At 42.8% G+C, this 17736-nt stretch overlaps 1 protein-coding gene across 8 annotated transcripts in view; it reads left to right on the top strand.

The window, feature by feature from the left end:
* The window catches only part of Vrk1 (VRK serine/threonine kinase 1), a 69543-nt gene that overhangs the window by 12163 nt on the left and 39644 nt on the right, over positions 1-17736 (top strand). For 3 of the 8 annotated variants that reach the window (XM_029540961.1, XM_029540963.1, XM_029540964.1), the window contains exons 1-2: positions 11165-11458; positions 12073-12140. The exons of 3 other annotated variants lie outside the window; for them this stretch is intronic. In XM_029540961.1, coding sequence (XP_029396821.1) covers position 12140 — 1 coding nt within the window. In that variant the 5' untranslated portion in view covers positions 11165-11458; positions 12073-12139. Of the gene's footprint in view, positions 1-11164; positions 11459-12072; positions 12141-17736 lie in introns of those variants that run through there. 2 more of the 8 variants (XM_021201933.2, XM_029540962.1) reach the window with 2 other exon arrangements.

Below are 17736 nucleotides of genomic sequence, written 5' to 3' on the forward strand. Positions count from 1 at the left end.
CATGGGTGCTGTGTGTGGGACAGGGCATGGGTGCTGTGCTTTGCTCCTGATTCTGCCTGCCTGTCTGCTTTAGCTATAAACACTGGGATACAGACTGCATGATTGTAGCAAAGTGCTTTTGTAATAGTTTCTTTACCAATACACACAGACCTTTAAGGCCTAATGAGCAAGAGAAGTGCAGACAGCTCCAGATTGTATGTTCTGGAGATAGATGAAGGTACCTAGTTAAAAGGGAGAGCCCTGCTGTGTCAGGTTGGTGAGGCATAGTGGAAGCTGCGGTTGTAGGAGCGTGGTACCTGGCTTTTTCAGACTCTGCTGCGATTGCCCTTCCGACCTGGAACCAGCTGTTAACAGACAGGGCTTCAGTGACAGTCTGCTACAGTATTGGTCTTTTCCTCCTGTGGTGGTGCTGGGGATCTGACATAGGACCTTGTGCATGGTGGGCAAATCTCTGCCACTAATCTGCAGTCCCAGCACCAGTATGTTAATGTTACATGGACTTTGGATCAGAAGGATTTCTTCAGAACCAAAGGAGGAATCTTTAAAAAAAAAAAAACAAAAAAACATTAGTTTTAAGATTTTCCACACTTGGAAAACAAGTGTGAGCAAGACGTCTCAGCTCTGCACAGCTTTACTTTACAGAGTACTTCTTCCATAATGATAATCTTCTTGTCTCACAAAACAAATCTTAATTAAACCCACAATCCAGACTAGCTGAGCTTCCCAACAACAGAGGCAAAGCCAGTAAATCTATACATAGTTCTTAGCTCAATCATCGACTCTTACACTATATCAACAAATGCATGTGTTGGGGACACATATTTATTTTATATATCTAGAGCAGCTGATTATAATGTGTGATACCTTTAGTAGATTCTAGCAGACTGCCAGTTTTCCATAGTGGTTGTACCAATTCACATTCCTACTTGCATGTTAGAGTTCCACTCGCCCGCCAGCCATTCCTGCCTCCACATATTGCAGTTGGTTAAATACTTTGTTGATTGCTTGAGACAAGGCTTCACCTTGAGGTGGAAGCTGACTTGAAGCTTACAGTTACCCTCCTGCCTCAGCCACTGTGCCCAAGCAGCTAAACAATAAACAACTGAGTGAATGATTGGGTCTTTCTCCTACTGTTAGTGAAGAGTTGTGTCTCCCACGTCTCACTGAAATGCTGGCATTTTGTATGTTCTCGAGTGTGACTTGCTACTTCAGTCTTGCCGCAGTTCTGGGTGAACTGAAACCGATCACTTCTTGTCTTCCAGTCAGTGTTCTGGTGTGTCCTTCTTCATTGGTTTTATGCTACCTTGTGGTCCTGAAGGTACTCTGGACGCAGCTCTCCTGTGGTCTACATTGGGAACGTCTCTGATTCCTCTCACACTTAGACTGGGTGCCCCAGAAGTGGGTTTTTTTTTGTGCAGTAGCTTCTCTGCTGAGCATAGCTCAGTTCGTCAAGGTCAGTCCAGTGGCTCACAGTGTCTCTGGCGGGCTGTAGTGGGTGAAACAGGTTGGGCCTTTGCTTTCACCCCTGATAACTGTTACAATACTTTTTATAATTGTTAGGTCACTTGTGTGTCTGTTCAAATCCTTTGCTCACTTTCAATTTTTTATTGAATTCATTAATGTTGCAGTGTTTATATTGATTTATTTTTAATCCAAAACTTTTTTCTCTTTGTTTTTCTTCCATTCTGTTGGGGGAGTATTTATTTTTTTAGTATCAGGCGGTTAAGAAAGTTCTTAGGCTGTGCGCACTAACCCTGGATCCCTCAGATTAGATCTGCAGTCCGCTGGGACGGTCCCTGGGTATCTCAGATTAGAAATGCACATCTGCTAGTCTTTCCAATAGCATCTCGGTGGTTCACACTGCTTCTAGAAAAACTGCTGTTCCTCCCCTTCAGACAGGATGTAGAGCTCCTGGCTTAGTGTGTATCTCAAGTTTGTCATTTTATAGGAGAGAAGAATGAACAGAAGTAGGCAGATGACTGAGCGCGGGGTGGGGTGGGGTAGAGGACCAGGATGCACTCAGCACATTCTTTGGAAGTATCTCTTGGTTTCTTGTCAAGATTCATTAAATTCTGGGGTTCCCAAGTAAGATGAGGTTTGCAGCTTCTGAATTATGTTAGCAGAGACTGATGTATGCACCAAGTGCTCAGATACTCCTGAGTGTTCTCGCTCTTGCTCTCTTTGTCTTTTGAGATGGTCCCACAGTATAGCTCTTGGTGGTCTGGAACTTGCTATGTAGACTGGGGTGGCCTTGAATCCACAGAGACCAACTTTCTTCTGTCTCTGGAGTGCTGAGTGCAAAGTGTATGTCATGCCTGACAACACTGCTTTCTTCAGTAGGTAAGCTGATATGACTCAAATAGGTTTTGTTTTTTTCTTTTTAGGGATTTTTAGGTGTTAAAACATAAAAAGGTCATTTCAGTGGTGGGTTGCTGAAGATTCCTGTTGCCAATAGCCCTGGGGCTAATTATATTCGATGTTAATTACATTTTTCTGTGAGGGGCTTCCAACAAGGAATGAGTAAGCACTCAGGTGATTTCCTGTAAACCTTCTTTCCACCTTAATGTATAAAATAAAGGCTAGAGCTGGTGATTGGGCAGAGAAAGAGGGGAAGGTGGAGCTGAAGGTTTTGGGAGAAAAGGAGGAGAAAGAGGAAGAAAGTGGAGCAGAAGCAGCTGGCCTGGAGAAACCGCAAGTTCTAAGGGGTCTCTTCTGTGGGGAAGATGGTAGTGCAGTGGTAGATCTGCCCAGTCGAGGCGCACAGCTTGTATTCATATTAATTGAGTTGTGTTTTCATTGCCTGGGATTATTTGGGTTGGAGATTTACCACAACAGATTCCAACTCTGGAATGGTCTTAGGACATATGTTTATTGATTCCTTGGTTTCTTTTCTTTACATCTTGTAGTTTTGTTGAGCCAACAAAAGTTCTGTCAGTATTTTTACACACAGGACACAGGCGCCCACGGACATGTGGACACACACACTGACATGTGAAATGGGAGTTTCACTGTGTTGCTCAGACTGACCTCATGTTTTTCTGTCCCATGGGATCCCTTTATTTTAGCTTTCTAAGTAGCTGGAGCCATGGGCACAAGCTCCGTGCCTAGTCAACAGTGTGGTTTAAAAGCAGCATCTTTCTGAAGCTCTGAGCAGTGCTTCTGTTGAATGCGTTGGCTCTTTTACTTTGGTCACCACCATTCACTCTGCAGTCAGGTCGTGGAAGTGAGTTTGCAGTAATGTGGTGCATTCTCTTATTTTGCTTATGTAGTTTTATGGCATTTATGTGGATGGGTATAGTCTTAGCCATTAAAGGGGTCATTTTATCAACTTTAGACTAATTGTTTTGCAAACAACTTGTTCTGTACTCTGTACTCTTTAGGGAGTAGAAAGGTAGTTTTTATACAAATGAATACTTTGTGTAGGTGGTTTGCTTTGCTTCTTAGTTGTAAGGCCATGGGCAAATTATTTAATTTCATTTAAGCAATTTGCATGTGTATACATTCTGTGTGTAGTACTTACATTTTGTGACTGTTGTAAAAAATCAGAGATGATGTGTTTAAGTCACCCAACATAGAGCCTGCTATGTAGTCACTTAGTAGTGATGGTTTTATATATGTTCATTTGTATGTAAGAGCTGTGTGTTGTAATTAATGGTTAATTGATTCTTTCCGGTGTAAATTCATTCATTCATATTTTCACTCATTTAGGATTAATTGAGCAAAAATAACTGATGATACTAATATAGGAACATTATGTTAGTATTCAATTTCAGATGCTAGTCTTTACGATATTACTATTTTCAAGCTAGAGAAGTACTGTTCAGTAAAGACTGACTTAGGCTGTAGCATCAAAGCATGAAGGTATGGTTGTGTTTTTCTTTTGGAAGTTGATGGTGAGAATTGTTTTCTGCAGTTTCTGCATGGCTTGTGGTGTGGCTTGAGGCTGTGTGCAGGGCTGATTCCTGTGGTCCTAGTGCACAGAAGCATCGGCAAGTCCAGATTAAGAGGACTGAAAAACTGCAGTTGACATTAATAAACTCCTGTTAATGAAAAATTCTTTAAAATTAGCTTACTTTAAAAATTAATATACACAATAAAGTCAGTTATAAATGATTAAAGAACGAAGAATACGTTTTCTACCTCTAAGGCATTCTGTTATTAATTCATTATATGTGCACACATTGACGCAGCGTTTGCAAGCCCTTGGAGGTGCCTGTCACACACATTCCAGTATCCCTAGCTCTTGCGGGTTGGGTGTCTGCCTTATGTGACTAGGACGCTCAAGACACACTGTCACTTTTCACTTGCAGCTTGTGTTTCGGCCACTCTGCATCTAAGTAGAGACACCTCATTTCCAAAACTGTCTTCTGGCTAGGAGGGCTGGAGCTTGCCGCTAAGCCTAGCACAGTGTAAGCAGAGGCAGGCGAGCCTCTGAGTTTGAGTTTGAGGCTGCATAGTGAGGCCCTGTCTCAAAAAAAGAAAGCTAAATTTCCTGTGATGTAAACTGAGAATGCTTCTGGTCTTTTGTTATGCTATGGGATTATATAATGGGATGTTGCACTTCTACAAACAGGATGATTGCTAGAAGTGTACTTGAGGTACCGAAGATGTTATTTACAGATTTGGTAGATAATGCCAAATTGATGTACCCTTTTCCTCATACTCTTAGCAACTCAGTGTATTTTCTGACTTTGAATTTGAGTAATCTGTAGCTGAAACCATCAACTTAAAAGTAATTTTAATTTGTATCTGTATTGAGTCTGTTTGCTGCTAGCGTTCATGACATATTGGTAATGAAGGAGGTCATGTGAAGCAGCAGATAGGTACCTAGCAGTGATGCTGAGAAGTGTCTGTTACTTAAAAAGTAAGCAGAGATCAATTCAGCATCTGGGGAAAGCACTTACTTTGTGAGGAGAGAAAGTGAGAGGCAAAGAATGATGTCCCCTAAATCCACTGTATCTTGCTTGCCTGTGTTCTTGGCCTCATAAATGTTGAATAGAATTTTGAAAAATCAGAGAGAAAAACATACCTATTACAATTAGGTAAAATAGAAACCAAATTTTAGTGGCAGAGAAAAGTGAGGTGCATATGTTGCCGATAGCCCTGGGGCTAATTGTATTTGATGTTAATTCTGTTCTCCTGTGAGGGGCTTCGAACAAGGAATGAGTTAGCACTCAGGTGATTTCCTGTAAACCTGCTTCCCACCTTAATTTGTAAATAAAGGCTAGAGCTGGTGATTGGGCAGAGAAAGAGGGGAAGGTGGAGCTGAAGGTTTTGGGAGAAAAGGAGAGGGAGAGAGAAAGACTAGGAGGAGGAGGAGGAAGAAGAGGAAGAGTGGAGCAGAAGCAGCTGGCCTGGAGAAACTGCAAGTTGTAAGGGGTCTCATATATGGGGAAGATGGTAGTGTAGCGGTAGATCTGCCCAGTCGAGGCGCACAGCTTGTATTCATATTAATTGAGTTGTGTTTTCATTGCCTGGGCTTTTTTGGGTTGGAGATTTACCACAACACATATATAGTCTGAGGAGTTGGGAACAAGAAATGCCAGTGTGAATGTGGCATGTGCTTTTCTTTTAAAACCCATTTGTAGCTCCCGCTCAAAAGACCTGGAAATAACCATCTTATACAGTGTTATGGCAGTAGCATGGCATTATTGTGATGATGTTATGCCCAACACCCCGGTTCAGGCTCCAAATAGTCATTTTTCAGCTAAAAGGAAACAAAGTACCCTGTAGGAGTGGGCTGAGGTTTAGAACAACAATGTATAAGGGGACCTGGAACATCTTTCTCCAAGGCTTCTGGGCCTTCTCTAAAGGGTGGTCAACTTGAAGGATGTTCAATAGTTCAGTAGTTTTTGAATAGTTTAGCAGCTATGTCACAGTTTGTATTGAGACATGGTGTCGTCATCCCCAGAGTTCAGCTTGGATAACTACTCAGTTGAGTTCAAAAGAAGTTTCAAAGAATCTTGTGTTTTTAGGGAGTCTCTGATTTCATTTTGGGCCACATTCATAGCCACCCTGGGTGCATGTGAGTCGCAGGCCACAGGTTGAAGTGGTCAAAAGGAAAGAGCATCCCTGGACTTGAGCAGCTGGTCTGCACCTCACAGGGAGGCCACAGGAAACGAGGTGAGGCAGAAACAAAACCAAGGTTGCTGCTGCCTACTGAATCCACAGCCAAGGGCATGGCTGCTGGTTTGCATAACTGGTACAGAGTGGTAGAGCTGATCCATGTGACAGGAGCACTCCAGACAATCTTCTGTTCCTAGGTTACCAAACCAGTGCCAAGTCCAGAAAGTCCAGTAACTTCTGTCCTGCCCTGTAGTGTGTGCCTGGCCTCCGCAAGAAGCAATGGCCGTCCTCTTAACTGTGGTGTTCATGGCAGCCTCTCGCAGTGAGTGGTGCACCAGAGCAAGCACAGATCCAAAACAAACAAAACCCTACAGGATTGTAGGGCCACCTTGAGTGTATTGAAAGTCCTGACTTTATAGGACAGATAGCAGAGGGTGAGGGGAGACACAGGGAGGCGGCACTGAGCTCAGGTCAACTTTTGGGGCCCAGGTAACAAAGTCACCATGTGAAGAGATGCCTTGGAGACAGTGGACTCCTTACCAAACGGTATTGAGAGGTGATTAATTTTGTCAGGCAGTTTGCATGAGGAGCTCTGATGTCTAGGGTTTGCTCTAAGATGAAGATGGTTTTTGGAGGGCTGGTGGGTGGCTGCTGAGGTGCTGAGCACTGTGGGGCTGTGCATTGTATCCTTTGCTGCTTGCCCCTCAGTTCTGAAATCCCTGTAGGAAGCTGCTGTGAAAGCCAGGTGTGCTGCTTCTGCAAGCCACCCGTCCTTGTCACTTTTCTTTTTTAGCTGGCTTTTGTCTAGTTTTCCTCACAATTTAAAGGGCTCTTTCAATAATGCGAAACAAGCCTTTTGTCATGTTTTGCAGATAATTTTCATTTGTCTTTTGAGTTCATGGTGCTTTTCTTTTTGTTTTTTTTATAACCTGTGGTTGAATTTCCATTTTTATTTTGTCAATTTACCACATTTCTTTATGGCTTAAGTGTTTCTGTGTGTTTCTTATAAAAAGCCTTTTTTTCAGAGACTCTGAAAAGTTCTTTCATGTTTCCATGAACTTTTAAAATGACTATAGCACACTACTGATGCATTTTCACTATATGGTCGTTATCATTTTCCCAGCATATTTGGGACTATCCTCCTTAGAGTTGTGCACCAAAAATATATCAATCGGGGTGAATTCTCTGCAGCTGTCCTGGGAAGATATTGATAGGTTTAACGAGGATCCCCAGAAGAATAACTGTGGACAGTTACTGGAGGGTTCAAGAAGTGTGTAGCATGTCTTAACTTCTTTTATTAAAAACTAAATACTGTGTAAAACATTGGTAATATACTTGAATGGCTAACTGGCGAGACATTTTTGGCATTCATTTTGCCCAGACGTTTCTTCTAGCGCTTTTCCTTGAGTTAGGGTCAGGAGCTAGCCCCTCCCTAGAGGCAGTGTTTCAGGCTTGCACCCTTCCAGCTCTGACTCTGTGAAGAATATTATGTCAGATACACGTGTTTCTGCACTGCCTTTCTGACTGGGTGCAGGAATCTTGGGGTAGATTATCTTCTGTATACATCAGGTTAGAAGAAGTGCCTGTGGAGGCCTCTCATTCCACTGAGGGGAAAGTAGTAGCAGAGAGGTGGCTTGAATTTGGGTTTGGAATGAACGCACTCAGTTTTCAGTTAAATGTGAGTTCTACTGTTAATGCATCCCCTTTAGAAATGAGTTAAGAAAATACGAGGTGAAGAAGTGCATGTATTTAAAGTATTTTACCCTATAAAAATTTTCTCTTCTCTTCTTCTCTTCTCTTCTCTTCTCTTCTCTTCTCTTCTCTTCTCTTCTCTTCTCTTCTCTTCTCTTCTTTGGTTTTTCAAGACAGGATTTCTTTGTGTAGCCCTGGCTATCCTGTAACACACTATGTAGACCAGGCTGGCCTCGAATTCAGAGATCCTGCTCTGTCTCCTGAGCACTGGGATTAAAGGCGTGTGTCACCACTGCCTGGTGTGCTAATTTTCTAATGCAAGTGACAAATGGGACCAGAAAACATTTTTTTTTTCTTCTGCAGTGCCCATTTCCCTTTCCCAGAATTTGCAGTGTGAGTCATCACCTAGCTCTTTCCAGCTTAGGTGTGAAGCATTGTAGGTGTGAGAGACGTTGAAGACTCATTATAGTTTGCTCAGCTTAATGCCTCCAGGAAGAGTCTGTGACGTTTCCAGAGTTTGCATCTGTATTATCGGTTTGATATTCACTCGGTTTATGTAACAAAAGTACCATCTAGCCATGGATACTGCTGTGCTTTGGTTGATAGAAATAGACTAGAACACTGGCTGCCCCTAACAGGAGCCCAGGGTTCCTGAATGATAGGTTTTAATGCCAGATTTTGTGTGTGTGTGTGTGTGTGTGTGTGTGTGTGTGTGTGTGTGTATTTACTTACAGACAATTTCTTTTTTGTTGGGAGGGGTGGGGTTTCGAGACAGGGTGTCTGTCTGTTTGTCTGTCTGTCTCTCTCTCCTCATTACAGATAATTTCTTTTTTGTGGCGAGGGATGAGATTTTGAGACAGGGTTTCTCTATGTACCCTTGCTGTCTTGGAACTTGCTCTGTGGACTAGGCTGGCCTCAAACTCATAGATCCATCTGTCTCTCATGTACTGGGATTAAAGGAGTGTACTTACGCCCAACTTTATTGATACTCTTTTATTAATTAATTAATTAATTTATTTATTTAAAGATTTATTTTTTATATGTAAGTACACTGTAGCTGTCTTCAGACACACCATTAGTGGGCATCAGATCCCATTGCAGATGGTTGTGAGCCACTATGTGGTTGTTGGGAATTGAACTCAGGACCTTTGGAAGAGCTGTCAGTGAACAAAACCAAACAGAAAGAAGACAGTCTAAAACACAACACACACACACAGATGCAGATACATACATTTACTTGCACACATAGAAGTCCTATAAAAACATAAATTCAAAAACCGTAACATACAAGCAAAAGACCTGTGAGGGAAATAAATGAGGGAAATAAATGCCTAGACAAAGCACTATGAGACAGAAACCCTTCAAAGATACCCTGAGTTTGTTTTGTGTTGGCCATCTACTGCTGGGTGTGGTTTGTACACCCAGTGAGACTATTGAAGAAAATTAACTTTTCCTTTGAGAGTGGCTGTCAGTTGGAAATAGCTTCTGGTTTCGGGGATGGGGCATGTGTCTACTTCCTCTGTCAGCACCGGGATCCTGTTTGACGTAGATCTGGGCTGCCCTAGTCTGCGTTCAGCCGTGTTTCAGTTGTGTTGTATCTGGAAGTTTTTGTTTCCTTGGTGTCTTCCATCCCTTTCTTTACAATCTGTTTTCTTGTTTTCCACAAGGTAGTCTGAACCCTGAGTGAGGGGTTTGATGGAGACATTTAGGACTGAGTCTTCGGAGCTCTCTCGCTCTCTGCTCGTTGTCTCGTTGTGGATCTCTGTATTTGTTCCTTTCTGCCGTAGGAGGAAGCTTCTTTGATGGCTGAGCAGGCATTGATTTCTGAGTACAGAAGAATGGTGTTAGTAATTTTATTGCTGTGTTCCTTTAGCACAGCAGTAGTAGTTGGTTTTCTCCTAGGTCCACAACTAACTAGCTAGTGGGTGGTTGCTCCCACCGCTCTGTGCCACTGTCACAGCAGTATATTATGCAGGTGGGTCACCATTGTAGATTGAAGGTTTGTAGCTGGGTTGCTAAACAGCTACACCTTTCTCCTCTAGTATCTTGCACGGTACCTTCCTGTAAGGGTGGAGGCTCTAGGTAGGCACCAGCTTGACTTCTCCATGTTCAGTGAGTTATGGAGGTGTTGTCTTCAACCATAGGGTCTTACTGTCAATTTGTGGAGAGCACCGATTGCCTTGGCAGTAGGTTGGGGTGTTTGGGAGTTTCCATGGGGCCACTTTGGCCAACAACTCAATTAGATGTAACTGATCCCTGGCACTGAAAGTGTCTGTTGGTGGGAAGATATGTCTATTGGGGCCTGGTGTTCCCTGTTCTTTGAGTCCATTTAGATTTCTTTCATATATGTACATACTTTAAAAAGCTTTTACTGGGGCAGGTTTCCCTGCGACCACCCCCCAAATGGCCCTTAGTTTTAGTTGTTCCTCGTCCGTCTTGTTGCCCCCTTTCTGTTTAATTTTCCTGTTCCAGTCTCTTCTCCCCCATCCACCCACCCACAACTGTATATTCTATTTCTCCTTGCTTAGGAGACCCTCACAGGCACCTCCACGCCCTCCATATCTAACTTCTGTGGTTGTCTGCTTATCAAAGACTTAAAAAGCTGACATTCACATATATGCTAATACATACCGTATTTGAGGGGCTGGGTTACCTCACAGGATGACTTTTTTACCTGGAACTTTTTTTTTTTAAACAGCCGAGTAAGATTCTATTGTGTAAATGTACCAGCTTTTCTTTATCCATTCATCTGCTGACACATATAGGCTGTTTCCAGTTTCTGCTTCTATGAATAGAGAAGCAGTGAACATAGATGAGCAAGCCCAGCACTTAATTTTTTAAAATTATGGTTTGCTTCCCAGCACAGAGTGCTGTCAGTGCTGCAGCAAGGACAGTGGTGACCTAAGACCATACAAACAACAGGGCAGACACCAGCGGCAGTCCCCATGTAAGCTTCAGATGGTATGCATGGTCAGAAGTTCATCATGGTAAGAGTGCTGCCCAGTTACAACCAGAGACTCTGTTAGAGAGACAGGCTTAGTCCTATCGTCTGCTTTTTATCCGTGGAATTGGATTCTAAGCTCATTCCCACCTCAGTGTAACTTGTGACAGTGACACTGCAGTTTATACATGGAAAGTATGTTGAAATGGAATTTATACACATTAGCAAAAAGACAACAAAACATTGAAACCTGTGGTAAGAACCAGGCTGGTGAGAAGGCGCTCTCTGACTCAGGTGTTCAGAGTCAGGGAGCTGCTCTTGCTAAGTTGTCAGTCATGTTTACTTTGCAAGATGCAGCCGTGCCTTTCCATTATGTCACAGCTCTGCTGCCTGCAGTGCCCTCTGAACACAGCCAGCCTTCTCCCCACTGCCCCTCCCTGGCTCCGCTCGTCTCACAGGGTGGAAGGTGAGCTGAAGGGCACGGAAGGGCTTTCTCCATTGTGACAGGAGAGGAGGCAGATCTGGATACCGAGTTGGATGTGAAGTGAGTTTAAGTGGTGTGTACACTTCTGAAACCTGTAAACGAGATTATTGCATCATTTGCTGAGAATTACAGATCAGAAAGGGGAACTGGGCATTCTGAGGAAAGCCAGAAGGGTTTGACATTGTCAGTTTAGAAAGCAGTTGCTGAGCCTTTGAAAGGATTGCCAGGATCTACTGCTGTCTGCTGTGTGCAGTAAGCATAAAGCTGGATATCAGGTAATTGCTTGTGAAGTGCAACTGGAACCCTATGCTGTCTGTAGAACCCGATGCCTTTAGTTCCTGCAGTATACAGTCTATTTTTTTTTTTTTATAATTTTTGTTTTTGTTAATTTTTATTTTTTTTTAACTTTATTTATTTATTTGGTTTTTTCGAGACAGGGTTTCTCTGTATAGCCTTGGTTGTCCTGGAACTCACTCTGTAGACCAGGCTGGCCTCGAACTCAGAAATCCACCTGCCTCTGCCTCCCGAGTGCTGGGATTAAAGACGTGCGCCACCACGCCTGGCAGTATACAGTCTATTATAGAGAACACAATTCCTGCGTCCAAGGAGCTCATAAACAGAAGGGACAATTCACTGTGTGCCTGTGAGAGGCTGTTTCTACTTCCTAAGTCCCATCTTCCTGAGATGGCCTTCAGGAATGGGAACAGTCTCTTGAGTGTGTACTGGGAGTGTGTAGGAGAATGGCTTGTGCAGAGGTGTTGGTACCATGCTAACGGAGAGGTTTTAAGTTCTCCTGGGTCAAATGTGTTTTGGTACAGTATGAAACATCAGAGAAGTTTATGGCTTTAGAGAAAATTCGATGCATATAATATATGCATATGTATTTTAGGGAAAGTTCACGAGTGGCCACCCAGAGCGTAGAGAGCATCATACTGCACTGTGAATTTGTGGAGCTCAGTGAGTATGTCATTGTTGAGTCCATTCAAGCTTTTGTCCCCTCTCTCCAGCCTTTTAAAAAAACCTTCACCAAATTTGAATCCAGGACTTGAGAAAGTGCCTGTTATCTAAATACAGTATCGTATTGTGATAAATATAGCCATTGAGATTTTAGAGCTATTCACAAAACTTTATTTTAATATTCATAGGGGAACTTTTTTGGACTGTTACATGAAAAACTGAAGACCATTTTATCATCAGAACTGACTATTAATTAGGGTATTGTTTCAGAAATAAAAGTTGATCTGCTGCTAAAACTCTATTTGAATATGTATGGTTCCAAGCTTGCTTTGTGTATTTAATAACTTTAGTACTATAATCACTCTGTTTACAATTAAATTTTGGTGAATATGCTAATATAGAATGTAACAGTGGGTGATTTCAGCACAGGGCAGTGTGGATTTGCATCTTGATGTGCTTTTCAGTTACATCTGCATTTCATTTAGAATCAAAGGGAAAAGAAATGGTCAGATTATGTAACCATCATGTGATGATGAACCAACTTTCTTGTCTGTTGCATAGGCTGTTATTACAGAAGGCTTGAGCTGAGTGTTCTGAAATTACACAGAGATTGAACTTTCCTACAGGTTGGCTTTTCTGTGTATTCCTTAATAGAATTCTGCCTCAGGGCTGGAACCGGTTTCGTTATTAGAAGATACCTCTAATGCACTTAAGTAGTTTAATTGAAATCAGTGTCTGTAGTTCTTTTGAACACTCACTAGCTTAATAAGGCACGTACTGTGCTTGTCTTATTTTTGTGAGCTTGGGTTCTAAGGTTTAAGAAATTGGCATTTTTCAGAAATTGCCTGCAAAGCAACAGTTGATTGAGACAGCCAGCCTTCCTGTTCTCAGACACTAGAAGACTTCCTGTTGCTCTTAACTAGAAAATAAAAGGGGTTTCTAGTGCAGTGGGTTGGGAAGGGTCTAGATCTCAGATAAAGTTGTCAAGGTTAGTTGGACCACCTGAAGCACACACCAGGAAAAGCCTGCTTAGGGCCGGCATGTAACCAACAGAAAAGGCTTTAGGGATGTTTATGATGGTAGGAAGAGGCTCTGGGTTCATTTGTGAGGTCAGAGGTCCATCTCGGGTGTTACTCCTCAGGAGCCATGTACTTTTCGAAGGGTCTCATAGTGGGTTTAGGCTGGCTGGCTAGTGAGCCCCAGAGCCCACCTGTCTCTGGCTCCTCAGTACTGGGATTGCCAGTGCATACCACTGGGCAGCTTCTTACCTGTGCTCAGGGGTAAAGTCAGTCACTGTGAGCTTGCTGCTGGCTGAGTCAGTTTGACATGGAGAGGTTTCTTTTAATGGAATTAGTGTTTCAGTGATACAGTTCATATGCCAGGGGATGCATGCATTAAGTTACTGGCTTGGTTATTGTTTCTAAGCATTTTTGTGAGTGGGGTTGTAATATGAAGGCTTGTGTATGTTTTTTTTCATAAGAGGTAATTTCAAGTATAGTTATGGTTTTTTAGATACTTTGTGTAGCTTGGGAAGGCTCTGAACTCTGGAACCTTTTGTGTTTGACTTCCTAGTGTTAGGCTTGTTAGACACCATTGTGTACTTCAGGTACAGCATTTTAAGCTGGACCTCTCATTTTTTACCTCACATTTATGACTTTTAAGGAACAAAGGAATAATAGATTAAGGATGTCACCTAGTTACAATAGTCCTCTGTTATCCCAGGCAAGTCATTCTAAGATCACAATGAATCCCAGAAACCATGGCTGGTGGTGGAGCCTAGATATTGCAACCAATGTGTGTAATAGGGATCCTAGTTTAGTTTGTAAGGTGAGAGTATGATAATAACCAAGACCAAAACCATCAGAAGAGGGTCTGATGCGTGAGGTGCCTGTGGTTTCATCTGTCTCACTCTGAGGTAGTGGTGTGCTGATGGCGTGCCACACATAAGCGCTGTGATAAGAATCACCATCATTTTGGAAACTGAGATGGCTCCTGTGATTGATGGGAGGGCATCATGCATAGTGTGGATGAGTCAGAAAGAGGTGAGCGACTTCTATGGCTGGACGAGGGTCGGTTCGGTGCATCCATACTCAGAATGGCGTACAATGTTGTGTTTTATGAATTGTTTATTTCTGGAATTTTGCATTTAGAATTTTGACCTTGCTTGACTGGATAGTTGGAAGGGTTAGTGAGCAATCACTGTCCTCCTGTGTGATGTTCCACTGTTAAACAGTGTTCTTGGTTAGCAACCACCAAACCTACCTGGCATTTTTATTTGGTTTTGAAATAGCCATAGCTGTCTTTTTTTGTGGAGGGCGGGGGGTTATCTTTCTGAAGGGATGTACCTCCCCAGTGGTCATGTGTGTGGGAACATGGCTTCACAGCTGCACATGGTTGCTTGCTGTTCTCCTGTGTTCAGGTTTGTGTCATGTTCAGAGCCCAGAAGTCAACTTGCTTGTAACGTCCTTGTGAAGCTCACTTTGGTTGCAGCCCCAGCATCTTCTCTTGAGCTGGGGGTTGGGAACTTGGGGAATTTCTGCTTTGAAGTTTTGGGACTGGTATGGGCCAGCCTTGTCTTCATCTACTTACATGGTATTGTGGACACCGGAAGCATTTCCCAGTTTTCCTGTGGATGTTTCCTAAGGTTCTGAGCTTCCCTCTAGTCGTCCCCTGAGTGGTTTGGGGTATGTAGGGGAGGAGGGATTCATGGAGGCCTTACCACACCCAGTGCCTCTTCAGAGTTCACTGGGCACGCTGTGCTGCTCTGTTGAAGCAGTTTTAGGAGTGGTATTCCTGATCTTAATGTCCCAGCAAGCTCCAAATAGCTGGCTTTAAGAGTAAAACTAAAAATAAAAGCCAATAGTTTTATTTGGAATGGAAAAAAAACCCACTTCATTTACAAGAAATCTATATGAAGTAAATGCTGAGACAGAGTTTTCACTTATAATATGGTATTTTTATTGCATGGGAAAAGAATTCTAGAAAAAAAACTGTTCAGACACTTTAGTTACAGAAAGAAGATTTTAAAAGTCATTTAAAACTGTTTTGACAACTATAAGGAAATAATCAAATAGGAAATTGCTGTGATCTGATAAAGCCGGATGAAGTTTAGAAGGAATCACGTTAGTGCCAGGACTGCTGTGTGTTCAGCTTCGTTCTTCCAGTTGAGTTGTCACCGAGGTGTGAGGTGCAGAAGTTAATCTTTCTTCCTGTTTTAAGTCTTGGTTGCCATGGCTGTCACCAAAATACTGTTGGGCAAGATTTCAGCACAGATTAAAAACGTACCTCGAGAGAGCCCGTCTGAGGAAGCGCTGCCCGAAGCTCCTTTGCTGTGTAGATGTTCTCACCCCAGACAAGCTTGAAATTGGAAAATGCACAAAGCGTTGTTTTCCTTTTAGAGAAAAGTTAGATTTAAAGATTTCCCCATCAGTTAATAAAGTGTTTGCAGTAGTGTTCTCTAAAGGGATGGGACTGATGGAATAAACATATCTATTGAAGGGAGATATGTTAGTATGGCTCTTGGCTGTGGTGTGAGTAGTTCCTCGGTGGCTATCTCCTGATGGAGAGAGAAGACTGGGTGTCTCAACAGTCCCAGACTGGAGCTGGAGTTTCAGGGAAGTCCTGAAGAAGTAGGTTCTAATCCCAGTGAAGGAATGTCTCAGCAACAGGATGGATGAACTTGACAGGGATAGTGATGGCAAGCAGGCAGAAAGCAAAAGCTTCCTTCTTTCCCATCTTAATTTAGAGTACATCTCCCCAACTCAGACAATCTAACCAAGGAAAGCCTTTCATCCTGGGTTGTGCTGCTTGGGTTTCAGTTGATTCCAGATGTAGTCAGGTTGACAACCAAGATTAGCTATCACAGTATATATAATACATATTGCATATATGGAATTCATGCATTTATAGTGATAATTGGTGGGTATTTGCTGAAGTTTCCAATTTAATACTGTGGGGTCAGGCGGATTGGTGATAAAATTAGATAGTCTAGCAGTTAAGAGCACTTAACTATTCTTGCAAAGGACCTGAGTTCAGCTCTCAGCATCCGCAACTAAAGACCTGTAACACCAGCTCCAGGTAATCTCATACCCTTGGCCTCCTCGTGCACCCACACAGACAGACACTCACACACATACTTTAAAAAACAAGAAAATAAATCATTAATTTTCTTAATGTTTATTTTAATTTTATGTATATGGGTGTTTTGTCCACATGTGTGTGTGCACACCACATGCATGACTGGTACTTAAGGAGGCCAGAAGGCTACATGGGATCTCCTGGTGCTGGAGTTACAAATGGTTATGAGCCACTGGGAAACGAACCTCAGATCTCTGAAGAGGAGTCAGTGCTCTTTGACCTCTGAGCCACCTCTCCCAAGTTCCAAGAAAATAAATCTTTTAATATAGTCTGTATATTTAGTACATCTCAGTTCAAATGTCACATCTTAGCAGACTCCCATTTGAATTAGCATTCTAAGTGTTGCAGACCAGTCTGTTTCAATCACTCCCCTCTCTGGTTCTTTCTTCTGCAGTTTTTAGAGAATTGTAGAATGTTAAGAAAATCTTGTTTCAGGAGTCAGTGTTGATAGAAAGAAGAATTTGGACTCATATAGCACACGTTTATGTGTACACACAGCTGTACATGGTGTAGTGAGTTGTGCCTCAGGCACTTGAAGCTTAGATAGATAAGCTTTAATCAAGATTTCCCAACTAGCCAGTTACATACTTGGATACAAAGCTTTTGATTCCAGCCTTGTTCTTCCCCAGTAAAACAGTTTTCCCAGAAGAGAACACTGTTAACACTTGTGCTGGTGAGAAAAGCGAATGAGCTGCTTCTCCAGAATGCCCAGGGAGAAGGGACATATCGGATGGCCAGGGCTTTGTGGAACTAGCTGGTGGTGTGTGTTACTTGTGCTGAGCCTGTGTCCCCCTCTGTGAGTGGGGCTGCTGTGGTCTTCCTCCTCAGTACCGGCTCTTGTGCCTCAGACACCCTCGTCCTCTGCCTTGTCCACACCTAATTGAGACTGTAGTCCTGTGCTAGTGCTAGCACATCTGTACTAAGGATCTAGTGGCTGCATTACTAGATGGTGTGTGTTCTTACTGCGTGCCTTCCCTTAGCATGTCTGCGCTGATTTGGGGTCTCTTGGCTGCGTTACTATATGGTGTGCATTCTTTTTTTTTTTTTTTTTAAATTTTTATTAGATATTTTCTTCATTTGCATTTCAAATGCTATTCCAAAAGTCCCCTATACCCTTCCCCAACCCTACTCCCCTACCCACCCACTCCCACTTCTTGGCTCTGGCATTCCCCTGTACTGGGGCATATTAAGTTTGCAAGACCAAGGGGCCTCTCTTCCCAATGATGGCCAACTAGGCCATCTTCTGCTGCCTATGCAGCTAGAGACACAAACTCTGGGGGTACTGGTTAGTTCATATTGTTGTTCCACCTATAGGGCTGCAAACCCCTTCAGCTCTTTGGGTACTTTCTCTAGCTCCTCCATTGGGAGCCCTGTGTTTCATCCAATAGATGACTATGAGCATACACTTCTGTATTTGTCAGGCACTGACATAGCCTCACAAGAGAGAGCTATATCAGGG

This window comes from Mus pahari, chromosome 7 (genome assembly GCF_900095145.1).
Source record: "Mus pahari chromosome 7, PAHARI_EIJ_v1.1, whole genome shotgun sequence".
NCBI classification, from domain to species: domain Eukaryota; kingdom Metazoa; phylum Chordata; class Mammalia; order Rodentia; family Muridae; genus Mus; species Mus pahari.